The 21,351-nt window shown below is 48.0% G+C and overlaps 7 protein-coding genes and 1 pseudogene across 9 annotated transcripts; 6 read left to right on the top strand and 2 right to left on the bottom strand.

The window, feature by feature from the left end:
• Position 1: 1 nt before the first annotated feature.
• LOC136183415 (espin-like) lies at positions 2-1,863 on the bottom strand. The gene is made up of 5 exons (XM_065970038.1): positions 1,209-1,863; positions 629-1,034; positions 479-578; positions 308-424; positions 2-233 (listed from the first exon to the last, which is right to left on the bottom strand). The coding sequence occupies exons 1-5, from the start codon at positions 1,861-1,863 to the stop codon at positions 135-137; spliced, it is 1,377 nt and encodes a 458-aa protein (XP_065826110.1). The 3' UTR covers positions 2-134.
• Positions 1,848-5,282, bottom strand: LOC136183413 (uncharacterized). Its single transcript, XM_065970036.1, has 19 exons — positions 4,639-5,282; positions 4,488-4,541; positions 4,369-4,405; positions 4,243-4,319; positions 4,081-4,182; positions 4,000-4,025; positions 3,852-3,948; positions 3,696-3,786; positions 3,606-3,648; positions 3,508-3,554; positions 3,370-3,453; positions 3,199-3,322; positions 3,065-3,149; positions 2,830-3,015; positions 2,614-2,769; positions 2,466-2,567; positions 2,247-2,375; positions 2,100-2,197; positions 1,848-2,035 (listed from the first exon to the last, which is right to left on the bottom strand). The coding sequence occupies exons 1-19, from the start codon at positions 4,730-4,732 to the stop codon at positions 1,916-1,918; spliced, it is 1,752 nt and encodes a 583-aa protein (XP_065826108.1). The 5' UTR covers positions 4,733-5,282; the 3' UTR covers positions 1,848-1,915.
• On the top strand, positions 4,511-6,839 carry LOC136183414 (activating transcription factor 7-interacting protein 1-like). Its single transcript, XM_065970037.1, has 5 exons — positions 4,511-4,941; positions 4,997-5,034; positions 5,102-5,343; positions 5,410-5,571; positions 5,644-6,839. The coding sequence occupies exons 1-5, from the start codon at positions 4,916-4,918 to the stop codon at positions 6,679-6,681; spliced, it is 1,506 nt and encodes a 501-aa protein (XP_065826109.1). The 5' UTR covers positions 4,511-4,915; the 3' UTR covers positions 6,682-6,839.
• Positions 6,840-6,881: 42 nt separating this feature from the next.
• LOC136183420 (GRB2-associated-binding protein 2-like) lies at positions 6,882-13,292 on the top strand. 2 transcript variants are annotated; one of them, XM_065970043.1, is made up of 7 exons: positions 6,882-6,958; positions 7,012-7,083; positions 7,140-7,202; positions 7,261-7,296; positions 7,374-7,454; positions 7,513-7,589; positions 12,745-13,292. In XM_065970043.1, the coding sequence occupies exons 1-7, from the start codon at positions 6,908-6,910 to the stop codon at positions 13,187-13,189; spliced, it is 825 nt and encodes a 274-aa protein (XP_065826115.1). In that variant the 5' UTR covers positions 6,882-6,907; the 3' UTR covers positions 13,190-13,292. The 2 variants fall into 2 exon arrangements, with proteins under 2 accessions (XP_065826115.1, XP_065826114.1); XM_065970042.1 differs by lacking the exon at positions 12,745-13,292 and adding an exon at positions 7,637-9,426.
• On the top strand, positions 9,291-11,876 carry LOC136183416 (uncharacterized). The gene is made up of 3 exons (XM_065970039.1): positions 9,291-9,426; positions 10,361-10,458; positions 10,635-11,876. Exons 1-3 carry the CDS (start codon positions 9,324-9,326, stop codon positions 11,742-11,744), a joined length of 1,311 nt encoding a protein of 436 aa, XP_065826111.1. The 5' UTR covers positions 9,291-9,323; the 3' UTR covers positions 11,745-11,876.
• Positions 13,293-13,451: 159 nt separating the features above from the next.
• On the top strand, positions 13,452-16,944 carry LOC136200265 (uncharacterized). The gene is made up of 3 exons (XM_065990627.1): positions 13,452-13,586; positions 13,635-14,069; positions 14,122-16,944. The coding sequence occupies exon 3, from the start codon at positions 14,251-14,253 to the stop codon at positions 16,942-16,944; it is 2,694 nt and encodes an 897-aa protein (XP_065846699.1). The 5' UTR covers positions 13,452-13,586; positions 13,635-14,069; positions 14,122-14,250.
• Positions 16,945-17,322: 378 nt separating this feature from the next.
• Positions 17,323-17,948, top strand: LOC136200267 (uncharacterized; annotated as a pseudogene).
• A 199-nt stretch (positions 17,949-18,147) lies between these two features.
• LOC136200266 (uncharacterized) lies at positions 18,148-20,548 on the top strand. Of its 2 annotated transcripts, XM_065990629.1 has the most exons (5): positions 18,148-18,355; positions 18,594-18,874; positions 19,004-19,268; positions 19,314-20,183; positions 20,288-20,548. In XM_065990629.1, exons 1-5 carry the CDS (start codon positions 18,283-18,285, stop codon positions 20,419-20,421), a joined length of 1,623 nt encoding a protein of 540 aa, XP_065846701.1. In that variant the 5' UTR covers positions 18,148-18,282; the 3' UTR covers positions 20,422-20,548. The 2 variants fall into 2 exon arrangements, with proteins under 2 accessions (XP_065846701.1, XP_065846700.1); XM_065990628.1 differs by having other exon boundaries at positions 19,004-20,183.
• Positions 20,549-21,351: the final 803 nt, after the last annotated feature.

The following is a 21,351-nucleotide window of genomic DNA, read 5'->3' as shown; positions in this document are numbered from 1 at the left end:
TGTCATGTGATTCATTTTCCTGTTTTCATTTTTTATCAGAAGTCATAAAGCTATTCCTCTAGCAATATTTCTCTTAGTTCAAGTTCATCTGCGTGAAACTTCTGCGTTGATCAGCATTTTTATTTTATAACACGTTAGCCAACTGGCTGTTCTGCAATTTTCTTGTTTCTTGATATGGTAAAGAATGCCTTGAGTTTACTTGGGCCAGTGGGTGGAAGAGGTTGCGGCGTCGGCTAAATGCATGTAAATGAATATTCACACCCATATATACATGTATATATATATATATTATTAATTTAAATGTTACCTTTTTCTTTTGAAATAATCGCCACTTTGTTTCTTTCTTTTCTGGTTCAGACTCGGGAGCACGATATCCGACGGAGGGCAACTGTTGATTGACAGATGTCAAAATCTCCGGCGTTGCCTAACAACGTCGATTGACATAAACTTCACCATCCCGGACAACAACCACGTGTACCTCAGCCGGACGGCGAACGCTCTGTCCTCGTCGTAAACCAACCCGAATCGTCCCGAGAAACTCGCTGCACTCGGTACTACCTCGCTCTTCAGCCAAATCCCTACGTTGCATTTAGTGAGGCCCTCCGCAGGGAAACGCGCTTCATCTTACTTCGGCGTGAACCCGTCCATGTCCTTCGGATGCATGTCGGTGCTGTGCGCAGCGAAAACTTCAAGACTCCGCAACTGATTCTGCTCGGCGGCGTCGTGCACGGGCGTCGCGCCGTAATCGTCGCGCTCCGCTCCGTCAGCCAATCGCTGGTGGAGCATCCACTGGAGTATGGCCACGTGACCTTTAGTCGCGGCAAAGTGTACGGGCGTAGCTCCGTCTTCCGTTCGACATCTCGCTGAACAGTTCGCCGAACGAACGAGCCAGTGAGTGCAATTCAGCTGACCCGTCTGACAGGCGGCGTGAAGCGGCGTCATTCCGTCGTTCGACGGCAACGTCGGATCGGCGTTCATATCAGTGACGAGCCACTGAAGTACGTCGAGATGACCCTCCTGCGCAGCAAAGTAAACTATGAAAGAAAAGAAAATGTTTCATTCATCTATCCATTCATTCATTGGGAACGGGCCAGCGCGCCTTTTCATTCATTCATTCATTCATTCATTCATTCATTGTTCTGAATGTCATGGAAACAATGAGCGCGCGCTCTTTCCTCACAAAAAGAACCCCCATTTCATTCACTCACTTGGCGTCGCTCCGCTTTTCGTTTTCTCATTCACATTGACCCCACTTCGCGTCGCGAGACACTGCACGCAGTCGAGCTGTCCTCGCGCCGCGGCAAAATGCAGCGGCGTCGCTCCATCGCCCGCCTTGGGCATGGGCGCGCCGCCGGCATCCAAAATCGCCTTGAGGCACTCATAGGATCCATTGTACGCGGCAACGTGCGCGGGCGTCGCGCCGCGATCGTCGCGCGACGTCATACACGTCGAATCGTAGCGAATGAGCGCGCTCAGAGCGCTCGCGTTGTTCATCTTCGCGGCGACGTGCGCCGCGTTCGCTCCGTGTTCCGACCTGTGTTCCGCCACTTTGACCACGCCTTCTCGCGTGCCTTTGTCCTCCTTGCGCGCTAGTAGAGCTTCGAGACATTGGATGTGACCGAGACTCGTTGCGCGTAGGGGATTCGTTCCCGCCGCCGCGCACAGCGCGCACGCTTCTTTCGTCTCGCCGTCCTCTTCCTTATCCGCCGCCTCTTGATCGCGAGTCGAATCCTCGTGCAGAAAAAAGTCGAGGTCTTCGAGAAGATTCACGGCGTCCGTGGAATCGGGGTCGTCTTCGCTGCGATCCATTTCGAGAGGGTTCTCACGCACGTGACTTTCGAATTCCCTTCTACATGACGTCATGGCATATTCAAAACACGTGCATATCAAAAGCGAAAAAAGGGGTCTTTCGATTTCATTCGGTCTTTCGTAATGTGTCACCTACTGCACCTCCCGGATGATTACGTAAAAAATCGGCGCGAGAAAATCGGCGTCGATGAATGAGTTCGCGTAACACGGCATTGGCGATCATTTCCTTGTATGGAAACGAGCGGCAGTATTAGAAATGTTAATTAAGTTTTGCACGCGGGCGTGAGTACCTGGAGGAGAAGGGAGGACGTGGGAAGAATATCAAGTGGCTCTCTGACGGACAATGGATACACGATCGACACAGTCGACATCAGATCCAAAGGCGAACCTAAAACACTTGAATTCTACGGGGTTACATTCCAATGCGTTTCTTTGACCTTTTCGGCCAGTTATTGCTAAAACGTCGATGCCTTCTCGTTTCAAGTGGGTGGCCGCTTGGACGCACTCCTCTGTTTTACCGCTGTGGGAGATGAATATGATAAGGTCGGTTCCACGCTCTGCTTTGCCTACATATTGCACACAGCGATATCAGTGTTGGCAAAATATGCGCGCTGGTTTATCGGAGGAGAGGGGGGAGAGCCAAGTAGACTACATACCATAGTCTCCGTGAGCCCATTCAGCGGCGTGAACGTAGTGAGATCGAATTCCCGTGGACGCTAAAGACGCAGCCATTCGCTGGGCAATCAATCCAGATTTTCCTAGAAAAATATTTACTATAAAACCCGGGCTTATTTGTGACCGTACCTATTCCCGATGTGAGGATTGTGCCTTTGCAATTGAGTATGGCTTGGGTGAAGGCGGCGGCGTCTTTGACTTGAATGCCGTTATTTGCCAGGGTTGCTGCAGCCGTGCTATCGTTTGTCAAACTACTATAAAATTCCTCACATTCAGACCCGCCAGCTTGATTACAAAAGAACAATTCAAAAAACGCAGAATTCATATTTGGTTAGTTTTTCGTGCCTGACGATCCTTTTCCTCCAGCGGCAGAAGGATTGTAGATCGCAATTTGCTCCTTGAGCGTCTCCCTTGCCTCGTCATTGGGCACAGCTCCCAAAATACGACAGCAAGCTGATCCAACTTCATTGGCAAATTGCCCCATGGCGAGAAGACTTTCCTTCGTCTGAGGCATTCCATGCTTGTACAGATCTACAGAAAATTGATTAGTAGAGTTCCAACGTGATTCTGATATACTCACATGCTATGAGACCCCCAAGAAACGCGTCTCCTGCTCCCGTTGCGTCAACCACTTTGTCCAGAGGCGTAACCGGCACTTGAATAACCTGAAATTGAAGAAAACCTTAGTATATGAATACCAATGGTTTGACTTGCCTGGGATTTTGTAGCCAATGCGCAGCCTTCACTTCCACTTGTCATCGCAACTAAGGAAGAGCCACAAAAATCTCTCAGATGCGTCACAATATCAACGGCTGGCATTCTCGTGATAATTTCCGCTCTGCACAACGTAGTGTACCAAGACGGTATTGGAAGAAATTTATTTACCCTCCAATGTCTGGTTTCAAGTGGAGCAGAAGCTCCTCTGCCGCGTGCCTTGCCGGCTTCAGTATTTGAGCCGTCTTGGTGCACCTAGAAGACCACATGGATGGCTTTTTGATTAGAATAAGACCTCTGATTTCATACTGAACCAAATCATCTAAACTCCCCAGACCAGCCTCATTGATTGCCACCTAAAGAAACAGAAATACCGTTATTTCCTAAGCACTGCGTCATTTCCTTACAGAAGGAGATACGTCAAGATCGAGTATGGTAACGGCATTTTTTCTACGTCAAATCTGAAGTCAAAAAGACAAGGCCAACTGTCGCTGTACCTAGCCATTTGAAGTAGCTTCAGAACTCCGGCGTGCGGCACTTGAGAGATTTCTGTTGAAACAAAGTCGCCATACTTAGCAACCGAGTCACCTGCCAAAACAAGGAAGGATAATAAATTCATTAAACAGGATCCGTCCCATGAGATAATACTGCACCAAAATGAGCCTGAACAGCGTCGGCGTCCATCAAACTGGTGGCACCCCGAGCCATAATAATCGATCTTTCCCCGTCTTCTTGAACGAAGACATAGGACTAAAAACAAAACATGCCATTAGCAGCCTCGAAGAAGATCAAAAGGCTCACTTCCGCCGTGGTATATTTATCCGACACTAGAATAATTAAAAAGTAAGCAAGAAAAGAAAGCAAGTCTGATTACTATCTAGCCTCGTATAAACTCCGTCTTTATGTTCAAATCTCTTTCGAGCACACTTCGAATCAATCGGCCCGACGTGTCGTCGCCCTGCAACCCCAACAACCCCGATGGAACTATAGGAAACGTCGTTTGCGTCCTCTTCATGAATAATCGCTGATACGCTATCTACGTACCGCCCAAAAGAGCGGCCCATGCGAGATGATTCAAAGTGACCCCGCCCACGACGCTGTCTTCCAGGATTCGATTGGGACTAAATTTAGCCTGTACAAAGCCGTATTGGCGCGAAAGTTGGCGCGTACTCTGCAAAGAAGCCCTTCTCGCCTGGTGTCGGCAATGCTGGAAATGTATATACATTTGATTAGGTTATTCAGAAAAAACCGCAGGCGCACGCGAGCAATTATCGTACTGTAGCTCTAACCTCGAACGCGAAAGAATTGATCGACAACGTTGCTGCCGCAACCGAGAAGCATTCCTTTGCACACAAAAGGAAGCAACGGAATCAGAACGATAACATGACGTCTCGGCTACGTCAAAACCGAAACGACGAGCGTGTACGCGCAATGACTCACTTCCGTACGTTCTTCGCGCCACGTCGACTGCACCGCGGCGTTGCACGAACGACGGCGCGAGCCGTCGCACCGAAAAGAACATCAACGAAGCCATTGAAAACAAGTGCGCATGCTCACTGTATCGGAAAGTTCTTTTCGCCCTGCTCTCAGTGCTCTTACTTCGAGGGAACAAGATCCTCTTCGCCGCGTTATTTTACGTATTCGAACGGGCAACGAGCATAAATAACAATCGCTACGAAGTCTCTGGCAGTTGTTTCTATAGCCGTGACGTGGCGTTATGGCAGAAATGATCGAACGCAAACGGTAAGACGTTCGTGCACCCAAAGTGTAGCAAATTATCGTCGTTTTCCTTATGCAGATCGATCGACTCCGCTCTTGCCCTGCCGCCGTCCAAACGTAAAGCAACACACGCGCGTGTATGTAATCGGGTTCTAACGCCTCGTCTTTCTATTCGAATTACAAGGATTCGAGACGCTGTCGAGACGACGATTCGGCTCGTCGTCGAAGCCACCGCCCTCGCTTCGTCCGATTGCGTCGATCGGGCCAGCGAAACGTCTAGATAACGGAACGAACGGCACCGGAAACTATGCTACGCCCGATGGCGTTATCGTCGATTCGCGCGTCGGCGCCAAAACGGCGCGAACCGGCATTACGACTGAATCTCGTTCGACTCAAACTCCCGGCGCATGGAACGTGAGCGACGAGGCGAGTGCTAGCGATCGTGTACGTGTGTGACGCAGTAAAGTCTATATTTTCGTTTGATATAAGCAGGCTGTCGCGAAGGCGGTTCGTGACGCGGTCGATCGTCGTCTCGTCGACGTGCGAACGACGCTAGCGCGCAAGCTAGCCAGCATATCCGCCGAGAATAGCGCGCTACGCGACGAACTGCGAGCGCAAAGAGCGTCGACGACTCGTCGCAGTCGATCGTCGAGGGTAATGAAACGACAATACTTTAGACGACGACTTGGTCTAAATCAACAAACATGGTGTTCGTTCCCCCCGCAGGCGGACGTTGGCGTTGATGTCAATCTCGCGGCAACGCCCCCCTCCTCCTCCTCGAAAGCGTCTCATATCCGGGCCGCCGCCGTCGCTCCCACTCAGAACCCGGCAATTTCTCTCGTTCGAGCTCCGCCTCCTCCAGCGGGATCGAGTCCCGTGCACGTCCCGCCGCAACCAGCCTATGCGAATCATGTAGTGCAAAGCTATTCGTCGTCACAGCAACAGCAGCAGCAACAGCTGCAGCAACAGCAACAAGTTCTCTCAGTTCAGCCATCTGCAACGTTACACTATCAGAAATCGGTTGGGGCCTATTATGCCATGCACTCTTCGCCGAATTATCCAACAGTCCAAGCCGTCACGACTGCGCCACATCATCAACATCATCATCACCATCAGCAGCACCATCATCAGCAACAACTCACACGGCAACAGCCTTCAGCAGTGCCACCACCACCACCACCTCCTCCTCCGCCACCATCTCACCATCCTCATCAGGTCCTCATGGTCAATCCTAATCTGAGTCCTCATCAACACCAGCAACAGCGCTTCCGTCATCATCACTCCCAGCAGCAGCAGCAGCAGCAGCCACCACCCCAACAACAGCAGCAGCCACCACCCCAACAACAGCAACAGCCACCACCCCAACAACAGCAGCAGCAACAAATGTCCGTCATGGCTGCACCGCTGCCTCCACAGCCGCAGCCGCCGCCGCCGCCGCCGCGTCTTCCCGTGCCGCAGCTCTCCGTCTCCGTTGTCAATTCCAACATCATTCTCCAGTGGACTCTTCGAGCCGAAGACGTTCACAAGTGCACTCGCGTGAGTCAGTATCAGCTCTTCTCCACGGCCGGTTGTCCCGCCGGGCAGAAGCCGGCGCCGTCGAGCACGTGGAATCAGATTGGATCTGTGAAGGCACTCGCTTTGCCTATGCAGTGCACGTTGACGCAGTTTGTCGCTGGACGACGATACTATTTAGCTATACGATCCGTCGACGTTCACGGAAATGCTGGCGAGTTGAGCAGCGAGTGCTACGTCGATTTGCCATGAAAAAATTCTTAAGATTTTTTTCTTTCTCTTGTTATTCCTTCTTCCGTGCTTATTTACACATACACATGGGCTTTGTAGAGTTTTAAATTTTTCACAACAGAGTGAAATTTTTTGAATTTATTCGTAGAATCCTAACAAATATACTTTTATTGACCACAGATTATGATTATGGGGACACGTGCTTTTATCCGGGAAGGGGAGACCTGTTAGCGTCATCACGTCCGTCATGACGGAAGAGTCTTTGTACGACGAGCCCGATTTCGGACTCAGAAAAAAGGCAAGTCGTCATCTAGCTTGCTCGAGTCTTCGAAACAAGCCCTTTGTTCGCAGGCTCCACCTCAACCCGAAGAGGAGGAAATCGTTCGAGAGGGATATCTCCAAAAAGCGGGGCGTATCTTCAAGGTGAGCCGACAGCCGTACAGGCGAAGCGCGACGCCTCACCGAGTCTCGTTGCGCAGGGCTGGAAACGACGCTGGTTCATTCTCACGCACCACAAGCTTCTCTACTATAAAAACGAAGGCGTAAGACGTCGAAATCGAACCCGGACGTAATCGATCGTTTTGCATTCTTCTTCGCCAGTCGAATTGCTCGTCGGGGGAGATCAATATCGAGCAGGTAAAGCGAAAAGAATGAGGAAGAGAGGGGTGGGCGTGGGTGTCTTTGTTCGCTTCATGATGTGTGGGCGTGGTCAGGTGAACGGCGTGTCGATAAGCAACGCGTCGAGTCTGGGCGCAGTTTTTCAAATCAAGACAAAATCGAGAACCTATACATTGGTAAGAAAGAAAATAGATCACGTGGGCAAATAAATGTGATTTATTAATCAATCGATAGGCTGCTAGTTCTGAGGAGATCAGAGAAGAATGGATGACGGATATAAATAAGCTAAGAAATTCGCCTCAAACCAAATGGTTGGTTACTAATAATAATTATATTATGACGTCATATATTTTCCAAGGCACCTTCGTTTGTCGGCGTACGGTGAGTTAGGGGATCCTTCTCCTTATGCGTCGTCTCGCTCTCCCGTCACACAGCGATCAGCGACCCTCCCTGCTCGCTCTTCATCTCCGGCTCCTCGAGTCGAGAAGGGGAATATCGACGAAGCTGCCTATGCTGTTGTTGGCGAAAAGCCGCGACAAATATTTGCGTCTGTGCGCGAGAAAAAAATCGCTGCCTTCGAAGGGGGCGTTGCTTATGCTCAAGTGAATAAACGCTCGCCATCTCCAGCTGTTCCAGAGAGAATTCCTTCAGTGTATAAAGGCACGTGTGACGAGGAATTGAAGCAGGCGCTCATCGAGTTAGGCGAGGCAGACTTTAGTTATTCTAGCGATGAACCGTTTGAGCTGGCCTCGGCTGATTCAGCGTTCAAGGAGTTGAGCGCTTTTCTGGAAACGCTTGATTAGAAGGTGTACGATTCTCAATGTAGTAGGAACGAAGGAGCGCGTATAATAATCTGCTTATGTATTCGCCTGTAGCTACTGTGCCATCACAAAAAATCACTCTCATTTCCATGCTAACTTTTGAAAAAGTTAGCATGGAAATGGGAGTGCTTTGTACTGTACTTTGCATTAGTTTCAAAGGGGCATTGCCAGACCAGTTCTGCTGGATGGTGAAAGGTGCTCCTCCTCTGACAATTAGACTCCGAGAAAAAATGTGTTACCAGAAATTGAAAACTGAAACAACCAGCCTGATGGTCAGTGCTCCCTGCCCCCGCTTCGTGCTGCTTTTAGCGCGCGTGTAGAGAGTTGACAACGTGAGATCATAGATAGAAGATTGGCAACTCAACCTGTCACATGCCTCTATTCTTACACATTTGAGAGTGATGCAAGCATAGATATCTATGATGCAAGGCTAGTCGCCCGATTACCCGTATACAAATCGATTTTTGCGTCTATTCCTAACAACGTAAACGAATTTGAACTCGAATTCCATTCGACTTTGACATTCGGTACATATTAAAAAGTTTATTAGCCGGTAGTCCTCCCGCGATAAAGAAATCTCGGTCACGCGTGCGCCTTTTTGAATAGCTTTTTTGCCGAGACTTTTGGTCACATTTTGTGAGCTGCCGCACATTAGCATATCGCTCGCACACGACAATAGAGTAATCCAGACTTCCCACAGCCTATAACCGCCCGGCAATTTGCGTTGCTAAGGACCGTCACGCCTACTCGCAAGAAAACCACTGGCGACAAGCCTAGGATCACGCTAAGATCATGTGACAGGTTGAGTTGCCTCTCCCTCTTATATCTATGGTGAGATCTGATCTCGTGAGATCATGCATGGCCGAGCCCGAAAAATGTTCCCGAATTCGGGTCATGGTTCCAAGCAGAGCTCGCCGCAGGGCTTCGAGTTGAACCAAGTGCCCACGGCTCCAAAAGTCCTGGGTAGAAACCAACCTACAACGCTTGGCGGCATAACTTAACGCAATTACGGCCTTCCAGCCAATCACCGACGAGTCTACCGATTCTTGTATACTCGCCGGTGATTGGCTGTTACACTATAATCTGACCCGCGCGGCACCTACTAGTAGTCTCGCGTGGCCAGACCTCTCTCCAGTGGTGGTTAATATTACCTCTGGAGTATATCACCAAGGGGAAAGGGTCTGGCTACGCGAGACTACTACGCGGCACCGAAGCTTTGAAAGAATGAAGAGGGCGGATAATTACGAACTGACAGAGCAAAGGCAATCTGTAAATCCCGACGGTTCCAGTGCCCGCGGTTCCAATCGGGATTCAGCTACTAATAATAGTAAGAGTGAGACCGCCAACTTCAATCTGCTATCGTAGTCTTCGACGTCATACAGTGTTCATGCTAGACTAGAAGTAGAGACAACTATAGGCAGTGGTTAGCCCGACCAATCATCGAAGCCTTGCATTTCTTGTGAGGGGCGTTCACTTTTCAAGATCATTTGCATATTATCTTTGACCTTTGCACTGGCGTAGGAACCAGGGGGCTGGGCCCTTCCCCGAAATTTTTGTCCGACCACGCCCTTTTCGTTATTGTGCACTAAACCGTACAGAAATTTTTGCGAGATGATCCTAATTTTCACGTGAAACGGCCAAAACTTGCGAGACAAGGCTACATTTCACGAGATTATCATTATCCTTTTCTCACTAGTTTCAGTACATATCCCATGAGTTAGGAGGGTAATTTCTTAGAGAATTGACAAGATTTGTCCCAAATTCGCCATGAGATTTGGCCCTTTCTCATGAAATTTTTCATGCAAACTCACGAAAATTTCTGCATAAAATTAATCATAACTCTATGCAGAGAAGTGTTGAAAAATGAAGTGAATGTCGCAAAAATGCATGATATTTAGTGGCTTGAGTGGGCGTGGTCTCAAAATTTTTCGCTCGCGCGCAAAACGTACTCCTCACATTCAAAAACATCTTCCTCTGCCTCCCTCCTGCATGAATTACTGTTACTGAGGCGGATTCTACTTATAATAGTCCACATGCGTTACTTAGGCTAAGTTAATTAGCTAAGGTTACGGTTAGTAGCCTTAAATAATCTTTGCTGCTTTCTTCCTATGCTCCTGGATTGTATATAAAAACACCGCAGCCGCTTCCATATCGCCCTTTCTGCGCATGGGCCCTCCTTTTTTGAGTTAATTAAATCTGCTCCTGCAGTTAGGCTGTTTTTCAGCGCCATTGAGTTTCTTTTACCTTGAGTTTTAACTTAGAAAAACAGAAGGACAATACTGACAAACTCGGGAAGAGACTTTGGCGTTGTGTTCGTGACAACTTCGAATTTCTGCAGCTAAAAGGCCTGCTAGACAAGGTATGCCCTTTTTGTCTGTCTTTTACTTCAAGCTCCTCAAATCTCTGTGCCTGGGTATAAATATGTAGTACAGACTATATAGAATGTTGCCAGTGCATTGATTGATCAAAGGATTGAGCCGCGGCGCGGTTCTTTCAAGTCGACTCACTGGCACGGTTTAATTAATCAATTATTAGGTTAATGAGCGACTTACGTGGGTAGAGGAACAGGTGAAGCAACGTCATGAAGAAGCTGTCGATGGGTACGAAAAAGAGGAAAAGAGGCTCAAAAAATTTGAAACGTGTGAGAGTTGCCTGAAGTGGTCTGCTTTTTCCGTTGGTTGCCTCATTGTTTTGATTTTTCTCGTCATTTTCATTCTTGGCTTTGCTTATCGTTGGCAAAACCACCTTAGAATTCAAACAAGGCACGTGCAGAGTTATTCTGAAGAGGGAATGGAATTTCCCAAAATTGTGATCTGTGATAACGTCAATAGCGTGAACGACGCTTCCGCAGAACTGCTGAAACACATCAATTGCACCCTGAATGAAAACGGCTTGTTGGGAGAAGAAAGAAGCAATTCTTCCTGCACTGAGCCTCACGTTCAGAAAATGCAACTTTACAACAGAAACTGTCTCGTTTACGGAAATGACAGCGATGGCTTTCCACCACAAGTTGCTAAAAGTGCCTCGACGACATTGCGATTAGTCGTTGACATTGGGACACATGACGGAAGGTTTGAAACACCGTGGAAAGGGGCATTTATGCTCATTCAGAATCCCTTTCTCGATGCTCCTCCAGACGTCACCGCTGGCCTTGTTCGAACCTATGTGCTCTCACCCCATTTTTATCACTTAGTAGAAATGAAGCGTCAGTCTGATTATGCGCCTTCTCGTACAGAGTTGTTGAATGGAGAAGCGTTCAAGCCTCACAGAAGTTCCTTTCAATATGTTGTGAACACTCCGGAAGTGGGACCCCTGTCAGAAACGTACGCTACGCGTTACAAGAGTCAATCGTTAGCGGTAATTGATTTTCAATTTACAACTCTACAACAAGACAACATTGTGGAAACGGATGCTGCATCCGTTACCGGTTTTATAGCAGGCATAGGGGGTCTTTTTAGCTATTTTACAATAGGAGTCTTGACGGCAACATATTTGGTGAAGCTTGGAATGATGTGCTGTTGCAGTCCAACTGGTGAATGTAAAAAACGTTCATATTGTTGCAGTGAGGTCGAGGTTGAAGAGGCTGAGACTACTACCGGCTGTTGTTGGATGCCGCCGCGAAACGAAAAGGAAGCAGAGTGTTAGCTGACCAGTCTGACAATGTTGTGCGCGTTCGCTTACTCTTATATTACCGCGTATGAGCTTGCATGTTTTCGCCTATCATGTAGTCCAGCAGTCTCCCGTTGCTCATCTGTTGTTTTAGTAAATGTCATCATTCTGTCATTGTCGTTATGACGAATTGAAAGAGCGCGTACAGTACGCAGAAGAACTCTACGTACCGTATACCACTGTCCCGACTGTCCCGTGGAGATAGATTCGTACTCTTAAAGTGGGCCAAATTAATACAAAGTACAGTACTACTCTCATATCTGCCGTAAATCAAAACTAGTACTGTACTTGGTATTATCAATATTTTGGCCGCTGGCTCTTAATTAATTGCAAAGAGGCAGGACCAGTCGTAGTGAAAGGTGTTAGTGCCTGCCTTAATTAACTAATTAACTGCAGCAAGTGAATTAACTGCAGCAAGTGCTTCTCTGTGCGATGCAGGTTATCCGGGGACTCCAAAAATTAGCATGCGTTTTCGTCGCCCCCGAATCATGACTTTTCGCCCACCAACAGGCCCCGAGAGTCGTTTTTGGTACTACGGCAAACTCTTTTCGAAAGATCGCGCTTCTCGGCCGTCACCCAGAGGTTCATATGCCGGAACTGCCTGAGAACGAGGTAGAATTCGCTGCGGTAGAGTTCTAGGACACTCTAATGCAAGCTTACAGAACCATTCCTATACCTTTGCTGTTCTGAGTCGAAAGACGATCGCGCGTACGCGAAAGAAATCTACCGCTGTCTCAAAAGCCAGTCAAATCGAGGACCTATAGTATACCTTGGTAAGAATTGAAGAAAGAAATAGATAAATGCAGAATAGATCACGTGGGCAAATAAATGAAATTTATTTATTGTAAATTTGATGGGATAGGCTGCTAGTTCGGAGATCAGAGAAGAATGGATATAAATAAGCTAAGAAAATCGCCTCAAACCAAATGGTTGGTTACTACTAATAATTATATTATGACGTCATATATTTTCCAAGGCACCTTCGTTTGTCGGCGTACGGCGAGTTAGGGGATCCTTCTCCGTATGCGTCGTCTCGCTCTCCCGTCACACAGCGATCGGCGACCCTGCCTGCCCGCTCTTCGTCTCCGGCTCCTCGAGTCGAGAAGGGGAATATCGACGAAGCTGCCTATGCTGTCGTTGGCGAAAAGCCGCGACAAATATCCGCGTCTGTGCGCGAGAAAAAAATCCCTGTCTTCGAAGGGGGCGTTGCTTATGCTCAAGTGAATAAACGCTCGCCGTCTCCAGCTGCTCCAGAGAGAATTCCTTCCGTGTATAAAGGCACGTGTGACGAGGAATTGAAGCAGGCGCTCATCGAGTTAGGCGAGGCAGACTTTAGTTATTCTAGCGATGAACCGTTTGAGCTGGCCTCAGCTGACTCAGCGTTCAAGGAGTTGAGCGCTTTTCTGGAAACGCTTGATTAGAAGGTGTCTCAATGTAGTAGGAACGAAGGAGTGCGTATAATAATCTGCTTATGTATTTGCCTGTAGCTACTGCGTCATCACGAAAGAGTTAGCATGGCCATGAGAGTGTACTGTACTTTGCGCAGGGGCAGGCCGGTTGTGGATGGCCAGAGCGAGAGCCCTATGGATGGCGAAAGGTGTTAGTGCCTCCCTTAAATTAATTAACTGCACAAAGCAATGTACGTTATCCGGGAACTCGAAAATTAGCATTTCCGCTTTTGCTGTTCCCGAACCATGACTTTTCGCCCACCGACAGGACCCGAGAGTCGTTTTCGGTACTACGTCAAACTCTTTTCGCTAGAGCGCGCTTCTCGGCTAACACGCAGAGGTTCACATGCCGAACCTGCCCGAGAACGAGGTAGAATTCGCATTAGAGTTCTATGACACTCTAATGCAAGGCTTATAGAACCGTCTCTATACCTTTGCTGTTCTGAGTCGAAAGACGATATCGCGTACACGAAAGAAATCTACCGCTGTCTCAAAAGTCAATCGATCGATGTGTTCTTCGACGACGAAGACGATGTGGACCTAGTTCGATGGGGTGAAAGAGACGAACTAGTAAAGACGGAGGCGCTCTTGCGCTCCTCGCACGGCGTCCTCATCGTGACGCCCACGCTTATTCGTCGCGACGTCAATAACTCCAAGGCTCTCACGATTGCCGACGCAATGCTCCGACGTGCTCAAGAGGAGAAGATACGACTCGTGCTTCTCTTAGTCGGCGTCAACAGAAAAGAGTTCAATGCGGTCTTTCCCTTTTATGCTACCCTCAAGCCTGTACAGTTCAGAGGGAGTCAAGATGTTTTGGAGGCAGCGGACAAAATATTGAATTTGATAACACCAAGTAATTTTGATTTACAGAGGTTTCCTCACTAAATAACGTCTCTTCCACGCAGAAAGTGAAAAACTGGCTGAGACTACTTGTGATCCCAGTTCAGCTGATCTTTTAGTAGGCAGACGAGGAGGCCTTCCTCCAAAGGTTCCTAATTTGAAGGGACGAGAAAAAGAAGCGAAAAAAATTCTAGATGAATTCTGTCACGGTGAACCGTCTGTGCCACTGTGCTGGATCAGTGGTCAGTGGTCAGCCTGGCATTGGAAAAAGTTCTCTAGCTATTCATATTGCCCACGAAGTCAGAAAAAGTGAATGGAACGTCATATTTGTTGACGCGCAAAACCTCGAATTTGAAGCGGATTTCTGTACTGAATTGCTAAGAAACATGAAGCCATACCTGCCCAAAGATAAGCAGACTACGGAATCTGCTCTTGTATCTGAAGTCATGCAATTAATAGAGCAGATAGATTGTCCATGTATCATTTTGGACGGTTGCGATCGGGCGTTGGCACCCGAAAACAACTCAAAACCACTTTTTCTGGATTTTCTTTGGAAGATTCCGAAAGCCGTGCAGAAACGCTTCATGATAGTAGTCACGTCTTGCCGAAGAGCTCAATTTTTGTCTTTGCAAGTTCTTGAAATTCATCTTTGTCCTCTTGGAAATGAGGATGCAGATCATCTATTGAAGAGTTGCTATCCCTACGAATTTCGGCATTGTCTGAAAGAAAGTACTATTGTCAGTATTAGAGAACTTTGTCAAGGTGTTCCCATATTGATACGCTTGGCGGGAGGTGTGCTTAAGAAGTATCGTGAAGCTATATCCCAGGAGGAAATAGTTGAAAAATTGCGAGCGAAACCACTGAAGATGTTTAAAGCGGTCAGCGCATCTGCTCCCGAGGCTTTCATTGCTACCATTTATAACCTGATATCTCCGTCACTCAAGCTTTACCTTCACGGGGTTGCGTTATTTATTGGTCCTTTTACGAGGGTTGAAGGAGCGCGCGTGTTTGGACTCAAACAAGACGGAGTGCAATTTGGTATAGATGTCATTGGCCCTCTCCAAGAGTACTCACTTTTAGCCCGCTCGTCTGATAATGATGATGTTTCTGGTGATGAGACTCAATACCGCTTGCACAGTCTTTTTCGGAAATTTCTGCTTGGACTAGACTTTAAAACACCAGAATTTCAAGCAATTCAAGAAAAATATTGTGTTATGCAATTGGGTAAAATTGCTGAGGTACAGAGGATGTATGATAGAAATCCCCAGCGGGCGATTTTGTTATGCCAAATGTACGGTTTCTCAAATGTTATTGGCGAATTAGCAAGTGTTCTTCGTAAGGTGGTTGAGACCAGCTTTGAGGTATGGAAACGATTTGTGGCACTCGCAAGTTGTCCAAATTCTTGGATGAGCCATTGCTTTGGGAAAGAATTGAGAAAAAAGTTTCTAAAGGTTTGTCTTGGAGTGGCTTTGAAAAGAAACCTTAGTGTTGTGGAGATGAACATAAGGCTTATTTTAACTGATGTTCTTCTTCAGTTAAATGAAGAAGAGGCTGCAAGTAGTGGCCTTGAAAAGGTGCATACAAAACTTTCCTCTATACATGTACCAAAAGAGCCTAAGGAAATGCTTGAGGTTCGATACTGCCTAACAGAAGCAAAATGTCGTATAGCGAAAAACGAAGGACAAAAGGCTGCAGCGAGTCTTGCTAATGGAATTGAACGCTTTAGTTGGGCGAAAGAGCAACCAGACTATTATACCGCTCTGGGAAATGCTTGCAAATGTTATCGAGATTACAATGGGGCGATTTCCAACTACAGAAAAGCGTTAGAACGATGTGAAACCAAATTTAGGAAGAGTCAGTCACCGGGTTTTCATCCAGATATTTCTTACTTGCTCCTGAATATTGGTCATTGTCAGTTTTGTTCTGCTCAATTCTCTGAGAGTTACGAAAGTTTTTCTACAGCTCTCGAAATGCAACGCTATCTAAGAATTAGCCGACTTTGGCTTGCTACTACTTTTTATCACTTGGGAATCTGCCAGGCAAGCCAAGGAAAGCAGTCAGAGGCTCTAGATCAGTTTGAGCAAGTATACGACCTTTTGGGAGATAAAAGAAGCGAAAGAAAAGGCGATCAGTCGGCGGTCTATTTGCTTACGCGTCAAGCTCATGCAAAACTATTATATACTCAAGGAATTGGATCGTGGAAGAGCGAAAACAATCCGTGTCTGAGAAAGGCTGCGTCTGATCTTCAGGATCTTTTAAAACCGTTGCTGGACCACAGTGAAATGCTTCTAATTTGGGCAGAGAGTCACGCCTTGCTTGTCGTCATTCATTGTCTACTGTCTGACAAAAAACGAGCGCTCAATCATCACCAGCAACTTGGTCAGCGTTATCTTGATCAGGAACTAGTTAGCCGCTGCTCGGTGCTTTCTTACGTAAAGAATGCTGATATCAAAGACGACTCGGAGCTAAGGTCTTCTGCGCTCAAAAGGAGACTGTCTGTGACATTTCATTGTTACGTCGGTGGACGGCTAATGGCGGCCTCGGAGGGTAGAGAACGAGCAAGTTCAGACGTAAGCCGTCTATCTACAAGTAGTGAACTTGAAGCTAGCTTTGAAGGCCAGCTGCCAGCACGACAACAGTCACCAATACGAGACCATTGGGAAGAGTATGACCGTGACGATAATACTCCAGGCACTGCTTCAACTGAGCTGAGTACTGAAAACATAAGTGGCGAGCTGACGCATTTGGGTGGTTCTCAAGTTCCTCCGGAGATAAACGAGAATCCAAGCCAATTTCAACCTTGTGACATGGGAGGCGCGTTTTCGCCTGCCATGTTTTATTCTCACTGTCAGTTCAGTAAGTGGTCTGCCGAAGGCAACTTGAATTAAGGTCGGTTGTACGGTTCTCAAAATGTGAATTAACGTATTATAAATGTTCCTATTTTGTATTTCATATCATGAAACAGAAGGTTCGTCCTCACCTGGTCTCACGTGCTGGTCACCTCCGCCCACACAGCAGCCAAACCGGTGTTGTAAACAATTTCAGCTACCGTCTCATGAAATCCAACGACGACGGCGACGTTCCTGTCGTCATAAGAGTCGAGATACCATCACGTAACTTGGGCACACTAGCCGAAGTTGCAACGACGACGACGACGACGATAACAACAGCGCCGTCAACATCACCACCGAGAGCCACGACAACAGAACCGCCTCCTTCGCCGACAGAAAATTCCCCGCCTATTAATACCAACAACGACGCCGCCGATGACGGCGGCGACGACGACGGCCCACAGTTCGTCCCACAGCGTTCGCCTACCGAAAACCCAAACGCCGCTCGGCGTCAGTTCGTACAGCCAATTCAAGACAAATCTCCACGCATGGGATCGCATCATCGAGAGCCGACGTCGCGCCGCCGAAGCGGCCGAAGGAGCACCAAGCGAAAATGGACGAAGCGGCGCGCGAAATGGACTTATACGAGCGTCGCGTGATTCGTTCGTTCAGCGAGCGCTGGTCGAAACAATTTCCCGTCGGTCAACGGCTCCCGCGCGGCTACACGTACTCGCGCGCGCAGAGCGCCGGATCCGTTTCGCTCATGCCCGGAAGCTATCGAATCGGTTCCGGCGCCGGAAGCGCGTTGCCGCACTTTTCTCGAAATGCCGTCGGTAGTCGATTGACGCTTTCGTCGTGCGTACGATGTTCGATGCGAGCGTCGCATTCCCACGGTGGCGACATCGGGCAACGGTGGATGGGCGTCGGTCTTCCTAAAGTGGGTTTACATCCTTTTATTTATGTATATTAATTATAAGCGGTTCTATTTATAGACGGTGAGAGTTGGAGTGTAATTGGTAATTAATTAATAAAGGTCGAATTGCTGATGTCTCTTCTTTTAAGATACATGTACTCTCGATCGCACCAAGTCATTACCCTCATTCACCTCGAGGTGAGAAATTGCCGAGTCCTTGATAGCTTGGTTGTTCCTCGTTTATAGGGCCCCAAGACCACTGCAAACAGTTTTCTAGAATAAAATATTTGGCCAGAGCAGTTCTAAGCCACCAAATCTATAGATAGTGGTGCAACGTTGGGGTGAGACAGACATACACTTCCGGCCCTAAGATCACGTTTGAGAGAGCCTCCCTCGCTGTCATACGGGCTCGCAAACTGCGTTTGCCACCCCGTACAACTGCCGGCCGATTCGCCCCCGCTCCGGGACAACGTAAAGAGATCATGGCCGAGCGTATTTCTGAGGACTGTGCGGCTTCTCCGCCGCCAGAGGCTACAGCTCCACAGACAATCCCAGGTATCAACGTTTGGCGTGACATATGACAACTTTTAGTGGTATCCGTTGCCAAAATGTGATTATTATTTACTTGATCCAAGCTTCTCTGTCAAGTTTCGCGTTGTTTTAGTAACGAGTCTTCCTCGCTAAGACAGTATATTTGACCTTTTGTCACCCGTCTCCTCCCCTTCCTCCCCAGAGTAGATATACTGTTGCCGTCTGAAACACGCAGCATTGAACTCATTTTTTACCTACTTAGACTCAACGGCGGTGGCCGCGGTGACAGCGCCGGCGCCGGAGGCGGCAGCGGCGGTGGCAGCGCCGGCGCCGGCGGTGGCGGCGGTGGTGGCGTTGGCGGCGTTGGCGGCGGTGCCGGCGCCGGCGGTGGCGGCGGCGGCGGCGGCGGCTGCGGCGAAGAGAAAAACAAGGAACTGCTGTGGAGAGAACTGCGGTCGAGCATGGACAAGATTTGTCAGAGAATTATGCCACCTTGTTGTTGGTCAGTCATACTATCCGCTGCTAAAGAACAAAGAAGACAAGGTAAGTTAGCTGCATGCACTCTAAGTTTGACTAGGAATTTCTTCAAGTCAAGTTGCGTCTCCGGACAGTAGTAATATAGAGTGGTCACGATTGACTCAGTTTTTCGTTAAAACAGTATTGGTTCAACAGGTTGAGCAACGACTCAGAGACATAGAGAGCCAGGTGAATCCCAAATTGAGCCACCCGGATAAAGAGAAGAGACGAGTTGAAAGCCGTGATCGTTGCCTGGCTTGGTCTGCTCGTATTTTTGGCGGTGTTCTCCTTTTTCTCGTTTTTTCCAGTTTTTTCCTGGTTAGATTTAATGAGGCCAGAAAAAAAGACGTCAAAAGTCAAGAATGGCATACAGTGGATTACTCTAAGGAGGGAATGGAATTTCCTAAAATTGTGATCTGCGGTAATGTCAATACTACAGTTGGTAGCTTAAACAACGGCTCCGCAGAAAACATGAAGCAAATCAGTTGCAGTCTGAATGAAAACGGCTTGCTGGGAGAACAAAGACGCAGCCACTCATGCACACAACCTTACGTTCAGAAAATAAAACTCTACGAAAGAAACTGTCTCGTTTACGGAAACAAAAGCGGTGGCTTGCCACCACAAATTGCTACGAGTGCCTCAACGACATTGCGACTGGTCATTGACGTTGGAACACACGACGGAAGGTTGGAAACACCGTGGAATGGGGCATTCATGCTCATTCAGAATCCATTTCTCGCTTCTCCACCGGACTTCTCCGCTGGCCTTGTTCGAACCTATGTGCTCTCGCCCAATGTTTATCACCTAGTAGAAATGAAGCGACGGGCTGTTTACTCTCCTCCTGTTCATACTGCTTTTGATGGAAAAAAGTACTCTCCTCCCAACAACGGTTTCTTTCGATACATTGTGAACACTCCGGAATCTGGCCCCTTGTCAAAATTGTATGCTGCGCGCTACAATAGTCAAACGATAGCTGTGATTGATTTTCAGTTTACAACACTGGAACAAGAAAATATTGTGGAAGAGAAAGTTGCATCCCTCTTTAATTTTTTGATTGGCCTTGGAGGTCTTGCTGGATTAATTACGGTTGGATACATAATCCTATCGTTTGTTTTAAAGCTTTGCGCGCTATACTGTTGCCCAGACGGTTATAGCTGTGAAGACGATAAAAACGATGACGATAAAAACGATGCAGGCAAGCCCAAGACCTCTTGCTGCCAGTGTTTTAAAAATGTGCTCAACTGCTGCTGGGATTTTATTCGATCTTTATTTTGTTGCTTATGTTGCAAATGTTGCCAATGTTGCGAATGTTGCAAATGTTGCGAATGCCCTGAAGGTGAGAAATAGAGCAAGGCTCTCGAATCTCTTATTCGAGAGCGCTGCTAAAGATATATTTTGTGTAACGTTTGAAAGAATAAATCTATGTTTTGTATACAATAGATAAGGAAAAACACCTCGGAGGCTGGCAGTCTTCGCCGCCTGAGGATGCTCCTAACGGGAGTCCTAAGTTTTATATTTGCTGCTGTTGCTGTGTCACGGAGATGGAAGCTCCTGGCGACTATGATGTTGTGTAATGATGTTGCACGCGCTAAGTCTCTTTCTTTTATCTTGCCCTTTTGTTACCATGTATCGTCTCGCGCTCACGGTTCTAAATATCAATTTATAGTCCAATGTTGTTCACTTTTTAATGCAACACGACAACTGAGAGTAATACTTCAGCGCAAGGTTATCGCAGTTTATTCATTGCTTTTACTTTAGTGAAGATGTCTTACCGGGCAAGTAATCGATGGTTAAAACAATTTTTAAGTTGACTATTGAACAGAAAAGGACGCTGATTTTTTGGACGCCTACAATGTAGCATCAAGAGACCGTCGGTCTCACGTGCTGGTCACCTCCGCCCACCCAGCAACCAAACCAGTGTGGTAAACAATTTCAGCCAACTCTCATGAAATCCAACGACGACGACGACGTTCCCATCGTCATAAGAGTCGAGATACCAACGCGAAACTTGGGCACAATAGCCGAAGTTGCAACGACGACGACGACTAGAACAGCGCCGTCAACATCCCCACCGACGGCAACGACAACAGAACCGCCTCCTTCGCCGACAGAAAATTCCCCGCCTATTAATACCAACAACGACGCCGCCGATGACGCCGACATCGCCGGCATCGAAACGGCGGCGACAACGACGGCTCGCAGTTCGTCCCACAGCGTTCGCCTACCGAAAACCCAAACGCCGCTCGGCGTCAGTTCGTACAGCCAATTCAAGACAAATCTCCACGCATGGGAACGCCATCGCATCATCGAGAGCCGACGTCGCGCCGCCGAAGCGGTAAAAGAGCACCAAGCGAAAATGGACGAAGCGGCGCGCGAAATGGACTTATACGAGCGTCGCGTGATTCGTTCGTTCAGCGAGCGCTGGTCGAAACAATTTCCCGTCGGTCAACGACTCCCGCGCGGCTACACGTACTCGCGCGCGCAGAGCGCCGGATCCGTTTCGC

This window comes from Oscarella lobularis, chromosome 2, assembly GCF_947507565.1.
Source record: "Oscarella lobularis chromosome 2, ooOscLobu1.1, whole genome shotgun sequence".
Classification (NCBI taxonomy): domain Eukaryota; kingdom Metazoa; phylum Porifera; class Homoscleromorpha; order Homosclerophorida; family Oscarellidae; genus Oscarella; species Oscarella lobularis.
This window is presented reverse-complemented; position numbering and strand designations above follow the sequence as displayed.

What these genes read in the sequence shown, in the direction of transcription:
- LOC136183415 (XM_065970038.1), bottom strand. Translation starts at nt 1,863, where the DNA reads ATGACGTCATGTAGAAGGGAATTCGAAAGTCACGTGCGTGAGAACCCT. An exon ending in ATGGACGGGTTCACGCCGAA is followed by an intron (nt 579 to 628) that starts GTAAGATGAAGC and finishes AATGCAACGTAG; the next exon opens with GGATTTGGCTGAAGAGCGAG. An exon ending in GCGTTCGCCGTCCGGCTGAG is followed by an intron (nt 425 to 478) that starts GTACACGTGGTT and finishes CGACGTTGTTAG; the next exon opens with GCAACGCCGGAGATTTTGAC.
- LOC136183413 (XM_065970036.1), bottom strand. Translation starts at nt 4,732, where the DNA reads ATGGCTTCGTTGATGTTCTTTTCGGTGCGACGGCTCGCGCCGTCGTTC. An exon ending in TTGAAACCAGACATTGGAGG is followed by an intron (nt 3,323 to 3,369) that starts GTAAATAAATTT and finishes TACGTTGTGCAG; the next exon opens with AGCGGAAATTATCACGAGAA. An exon ending in TGGAGGAAAAGGATCGTCAG is followed by an intron (nt 2,770 to 2,829) that starts GCACGAAAAACT and finishes TTTGTAATCAAG; the next exon opens with CTGGCGGGTCTGAATGTGAG.
- LOC136183414 (XM_065970037.1), top strand. Translation starts at nt 4,916, where the DNA reads ATGGCAGAAATGATCGAACGCAAACG. An exon ending in CATGGAACGTGAGCGACGAG is followed by an intron (nt 5,344 to 5,409) that starts GCGAGTGCTAGC and finishes TGATATAAGCAG; the next exon opens with GCTGTCGCGAAGGCGGTTCG. An exon ending in GTCGCAGTCGATCGTCGAGG is followed by an intron (nt 5,572 to 5,643) that starts GTAATGAAACGA and finishes TTCCCCCCGCAG; the next exon opens with GCGGACGTTGGCGTTGATGT.
- LOC136183420 (XM_065970043.1), top strand. Translation starts at nt 6,908, where the DNA reads ATGACGGAAGAGTCTTTGTACGACGAGCCCGATTTCGGACTCAGAAAA. An exon ending in TCTACTATAAAAACGAAGGC is followed by an intron (nt 7,203 to 7,260) that starts GTAAGACGTCGA and finishes CTTCTTCGCCAG; the next exon opens with TCGAATTGCTCGTCGGGGGA. An exon ending in AATTCGCCTCAAACCAAATG is followed by an intron (nt 7,590 to 12,744) that starts GTTGGTTACTAA and finishes ATATTTTCCAAG; the next exon opens with GCACCTTCGTTTGTCGGCGT.
- LOC136183416 (XM_065970039.1), top strand. Translation starts at nt 9,324, where the DNA reads ATGAAGAGGGCGGATAATTACGAACTGACAGAGCAAAGGCAATCTGTA. An exon ending in GGATTCAGCTACTAATAATA is followed by an intron (nt 9,427 to 10,360) that starts GTAAGAGTGAGA and finishes GTTTTAACTTAG; the next exon opens with AAAAACAGAAGGACAATACT. An exon ending in TAAAAGGCCTGCTAGACAAG is followed by an intron (nt 10,459 to 10,634) that starts GTATGCCCTTTT and finishes ATCAATTATTAG; the next exon opens with GTTAATGAGCGACTTACGTG.
- LOC136200265 (XM_065990627.1), top strand. Translation starts at nt 14,251, where the DNA reads ATGAATTCTGTCACGGTGAACCGTCTGTGCCACTGTGCTGGATCAGTG.
- LOC136200266 (XM_065990628.1), top strand. Translation starts at nt 18,283, where the DNA reads ATGGCCGAGCGTATTTCTGAGGACTGTGCGGCTTCTCCGCCGCCAGAG. An exon ending in TAAAGAACAAAGAAGACAAG is followed by an intron (nt 18,875 to 19,003) that starts GTAAGTTAGCTG and finishes TTGGTTCAACAG; the next exon opens with GTTGAGCAACGACTCAGAGA. An exon ending in ATGTTGCGAATGCCCTGAAG is followed by an intron (nt 20,184 to 20,287) that starts GTGAGAAATAGA and finishes TGTATACAATAG; the next exon opens with ATAAGGAAAAACACCTCGGA.